Here is a 5,088-nt window from a genome sequence, read left to right on the forward strand (position 1 = left end):
GGCCAAAGAAGCTTGTTGGTTTGCGGACCTCTCGTATTGCAGCATTTGGGGCCTCTCTAGGGAATTCCACCCTATTATTAGTTGATAAGTAAGTGCCCCCTGTATGTTTTCTCCCTGCAGCCTCCACAACCTCTTGTACATGAGCACACAGATTGCCGCCGGGATGAAGTACTTGGCCTCACTGAACTTTGTACACAGAGACTTGGCCACAAGAAACTGCCTGGTGGGGAACAGCCACACTATTAAGATAGCGGATTTTGGAATGAGCCGGAATCTATACAGTGGAGATTACTACCGTATCCAGGGGCGCGCGGTGCTGCCGATCCGGTGGATGGCCTGGGAGAGTATCCTACTAGTAAGTGCCTGATCCTGACCTACGTGTGTTATATTGTGACGCTGAGCCCCGTACTGACCCACATCTGTGTAATCAGGGAAAGTTCACCACTTCCAGTGATGTCTGGGCGTTCGGGGTCACATTATGGGAGATGTTCACCCTGTGTAAGGAGCAACCGTACAGCGTCCTAACCGACGAGCAGGTGATCGAAAATACTGGAGAGTTCTTCAGGGACCAAGGACGACAGGTAATGTCTACATGACCCATATATAACTATATACAGGAGATACCCAGGTTATACCGGCTGTACATATATAATTATATACAGGAGATGCCCAGGTTATACCGGCTGTACATATATAATTATATACAGGAGATGCCCAGGTTATACCAGCTGTACATATATAATTATATACAGGAGTTGCCCAGGTTATACCAGGTGTACATATATAATTATATACAGGAGATGCCCAGGTTATACCGGCTGTACATATATAATTATATACAGGAGATACCCAGGTTATACCGGCTGTACATATATAATTATATACAGGAGATGCCCAGGTTATACCAGCTGTACATATATAATTATATACAGGAGATGCCCAGGTTATACCGGCTGTACATATATAATTATATACAGGAGATGCCCAGGTTATACCGGCTGTACATATATAATTATATACAGGAGATGCCCAGGTTATACCAGCTGTACATATATAATTATATACAGGAGTTGCCCAGGTTATACCAGGTGTACATATATAATTATATACAGGAGATGTCCAGGTTATACCGGCTGTACATATATAATTATATACAGGAGATACCCAGGTTATACCGGCTGTACATATATAATTATATACAGGAGATGCCCAGGTTATACCAGCTGTACATATATAATTATATACAGGAGATGCCCGGGTTATACCGGCTGTACATATATAATTATATACAGGAGATGCCCAGGTTATACCAGCTGTACATATATAATTATATACAGACGATGGCCAGGTTATACCGGCTGTACATATATAATTATATACAGGAGATACCCAGGTTATACCAGCTGTACATATATAATTATATACAGGAGATGCCCAGGTTATACCGGCTGTACATATATAATTATATGCAGGGGATGCCCAGGTTATACCGGCTGTACATATATAATTATATGCAGGGGATGCCCGGGTTATACCAGCTGTACATATATAAGTATATACAGGGGATACCCAGGTTATAGCAGCTGTACATATATAATTATATACAGGAGATGCCCAGGTTATACCGGCTGTACATATATAATTATATGCAGGGGATGCCCGGGTTATACCAGCTGTACATATATAAGTATATACAGGGGATACCCAGGTTATAGCAGCTGTACATATATAATTATATACAGGAGATGCCCAGGTTATACCGGCTGTACATATATAATTATATACAGGGGATGCCCGGGTTATAACAGCTGTACATATATAATTATATACAGGGGATGGCCTGGTTATACCAGCTGTACATATATAATTATATACAGGAGATTCCCGGGTTATACCAGCTGTACATATATAATTATATACAGGAGACGCCCGGGTTATACCAGCTGTACATATATAATTATATACAGGAGATTCCCGGGTTATACCAGCTGTACATATATAATTATATACAGGAGACGCCCGGGTTATACCAGCTGTACATATATAATTATATACAGGAGATACCCAGGTTATACCAGTGGACATATATAATTATATACAGGGGATGCCCGGGTTATACCGGCTGTACATATATAATTATATACAGGAGATGCCCAGGTTATACCGGCTGTACATATATAATTATATACAGGAGATGCCCGGGTTATACCGGCTGTACATATATAATTATATACAGGAGATGCCCAGGTTATACCGGCTGTACATATATAATTATATACAGGAGATGCCCAGGTTATACCAGCTGTACATATATAATTATATAGAGGAGATGTCCAGGTTATACCAGCTGTACATATATAATTATATACAGGAGATACCCAGGTTATACCAGTGGACATATATAATTATATACAGGGGATGCCCGGGTTATACCGGCTGTACATATATAATTATATACAGGAGATACCCAGGTTATACCAGTGGACATATATAATTATATACAGGGGATGCCCGGGTTATACCGGCTGTACATATATAATTATATACAGGAGATACCCAGGTTATACCAGTGGACATATATAATTATATACAGGGGATGCCCGGGTTATACCGGCTGTACATATATAATTATATACAGGGGATGCCCAGGTTATACCAGTGGACATATATAATTATATACAGGGGATGCCCGGGTTATACCAGCTGTACATATATAACTATATACAGACTGAACAACCCCTGTAAGGCTGAATCCTCAGATTTTAGGTGAGTAATAGGCTTTCTTGTCTTCCTGGTAATATTTGCCGTCTCTCCTTCTTCAGATCTATCTCTCGCAGACGCCCCTCTGCCCAAGCCCCATCTTCGAGCTGATGATGAAATGCTGGGGAAGAGACATCAAAGATCGACCCACGTTCGAGACCATCCACCAATTCCTGATAGAACAACTGGACGCCATTGTGTAATCTGCGTACACGGAACAGTCCGAGAAACACTTAACCCTGAAGAGGCTAGCTCTTGTCGTAGCCGACTCATCTGGAGCTATACTGGACGTGGCCTTTAGTTATCTAGAAGTAGATTTAGAAGGACCAAGAGACAATGTTCTCCTGCGGCGCTGGTAGACTTCCTGGGACCCCACCGGACCCTTCAGTCTCTGAGTTCCCAGCCCCTCGAGATGTCAGGAAAATTGACCCCAGAGGGGGCAGAAGATGCAACATTGCACTTCCCCAGAAGGGGAGAAACCAGCTGGGATCGAGGACTGGAAATAAGATGTGAGAAGTAGGACAATTGCCCACTGCAAAGTACCACTACATTCTGTGTGTATATATCTATATATATGTGTATGGGTCTTGTGTGCCCATCTATTGAGTGATCATATTGCCATGGCACAGATCTGCAGCCCTGCTTTCTTGGGGTGGAAGTAGTTCATACATAGAATTGACTTTTTTCGATTATTCTATGTGATGGGACCAGCTAAGGCAATCATGAGTTTTGGAAGCCACCTTAGATGCCACCACCCATAACTTATACGGTGTTGGGATCTGTCCATCTACTCTAGATGCCATATTCCCACTTTTTGTGGATTTTTTTAAGAATGTAAATAGGAAAAGATGAATTTATAGATATAGTCACATGACAGGACTTGATTGATCGTCTTTTGTGTCGATGTTCGGTTTATGGCTCAACTCCTCTGTTCTTTGTCCTTGTGTTTTTTTGGTCTTCGGCCTTTTTGTTTTTACTTATCCTTCATATGACTGTCTAATAATACATCCTGTAGAGATCATTTCGAAAAGAATTTGAGACGGTACCCCTTTAAATGTCTAGAAGTGCCCCATTTTCTGTAGGACCTGGTTATAAGGTTAAATCTACAATAGTGGCCTAAACTTAGGCTGGCCCCAACAACTGTCCTAGGCTGCATAGGGCTCCTCGTATTTCCAAAACAAGGTAAGGAGGATCTGTCTTGAGGTTTCTGATATCCTTCTCAAAAAGGATCAGGATGTTAGGCTCCCAGGCCCTCCGGGTTTAGGATTAGGTATGACCATGATAGCATGAACCATCATCGGTAGAGGCAGTGGCATCACTTGAAGCTCATGGCCCTAAGGCAACATCTCCAACAGGGCCACAATTATCATGGGTCTTTAATAGTTTGATCATTTGGGACCTTTTTAGACATCCCTAAACTTCAGGAACCAGTTGCAACACCAAGCCCTGCACCCACTAGAGGTAGACCCCTGTGTGGAAGCCCAACTTTTGATTTTAGCTTTGGGAACCCTCTCCGCACTCCTTTAATCTATGATTGGCCTAAATTTTTGGGGGGAAGAATCAATGCCAGTCGGTTTACAGGACAGCCTGCAATAATGATTTGGCTGTGTGACTGTTCTTACGAGACAGTTCTGTAATTGATCAGTAGTTTTACTCCCATCTGATATGGTGGAACATGGGTCTTCTCTTATTGATCTCTGCAGATCATTCATTGCCCAGCAGGGGTAGACAAAAAGCAACAGGAAATAAAAAGCTCCTCCCAGGGTCCTGAGAATATAGATTCAGTTCTCCGCTCTAAGACCTGATGGAAAACAGATTAGAAACAATTTTTTATCATTAATTTAGGATTTTTTTTTTACCTTTCCATTGATGTCAGTATCAATATTAACTGGAACTGCCCTTTAAATCACTTTAAAGAGTACCAACCACCTGAATTTTCATATATAAACTATAGTCAGTGCTATACTCGTGCTATCATGCTGATTCTATACATACATTTAGTTGTGAGGTCGGATGTATACTTTCTGAAATACAGGCAAGTAAAGCTTGTGAAATGCACTGTTATTTGATTGAAAGCAGCTACAGAATATCTAATAGGTGGGTTGAGTTTTGCTAGTTATTCCCTCCCCTATCTGCCTGCCTATCCTTCCTCCCTCCTTTTTCCCCCTGTCCTTCTTCCCTCCCTCCTCCCCCTGTAATAACAGAGACAGGGGGAGGAAGGCCAGGCAGGCGGACAGGGGCGGGAATAACTAACAAAACCCCACTCACGTATTAGATATTCTGTAGCTGCTGTCAATCAAATAACAGTGCATTTGACAAACTTTACTT

General features: G+C 41.9%; 1 protein-coding gene across 1 annotated transcript in view; it reads left to right on the forward strand.

Annotated features, from left to right (window-relative positions):
• LOC142251574 (discoidin domain-containing receptor 2-like) overlaps positions 1–4,741 on the forward strand; it is a 174,551-nt gene extending 169,810 nt beyond the window's left edge. Inside the window, exons 16-18 of the mRNA XM_075324502.1 lie at positions 121–355; positions 432–581; positions 2,823–4,741. Of these exons, the coding sequence (XP_075180617.1) occupies positions 121–355; positions 432–581; positions 2,823–2,963 (526 nt within the window). The 3' untranslated portion in view covers positions 2,964–4,741. The remainder of the gene's footprint in view (positions 1–120; positions 356–431; positions 582–2,822) is intronic.
• The last annotated feature ends 347 nt before the right edge of the window (positions 4,742–5,088 follow it).

This window comes from Anomaloglossus baeobatrachus, chromosome 9 (genome assembly GCF_048569485.1).
Source record: "Anomaloglossus baeobatrachus isolate aAnoBae1 chromosome 9, aAnoBae1.hap1, whole genome shotgun sequence".
Taxonomy (NCBI): Eukaryota; Metazoa; Chordata; class Amphibia; order Anura; family Aromobatidae; genus Anomaloglossus; species Anomaloglossus baeobatrachus.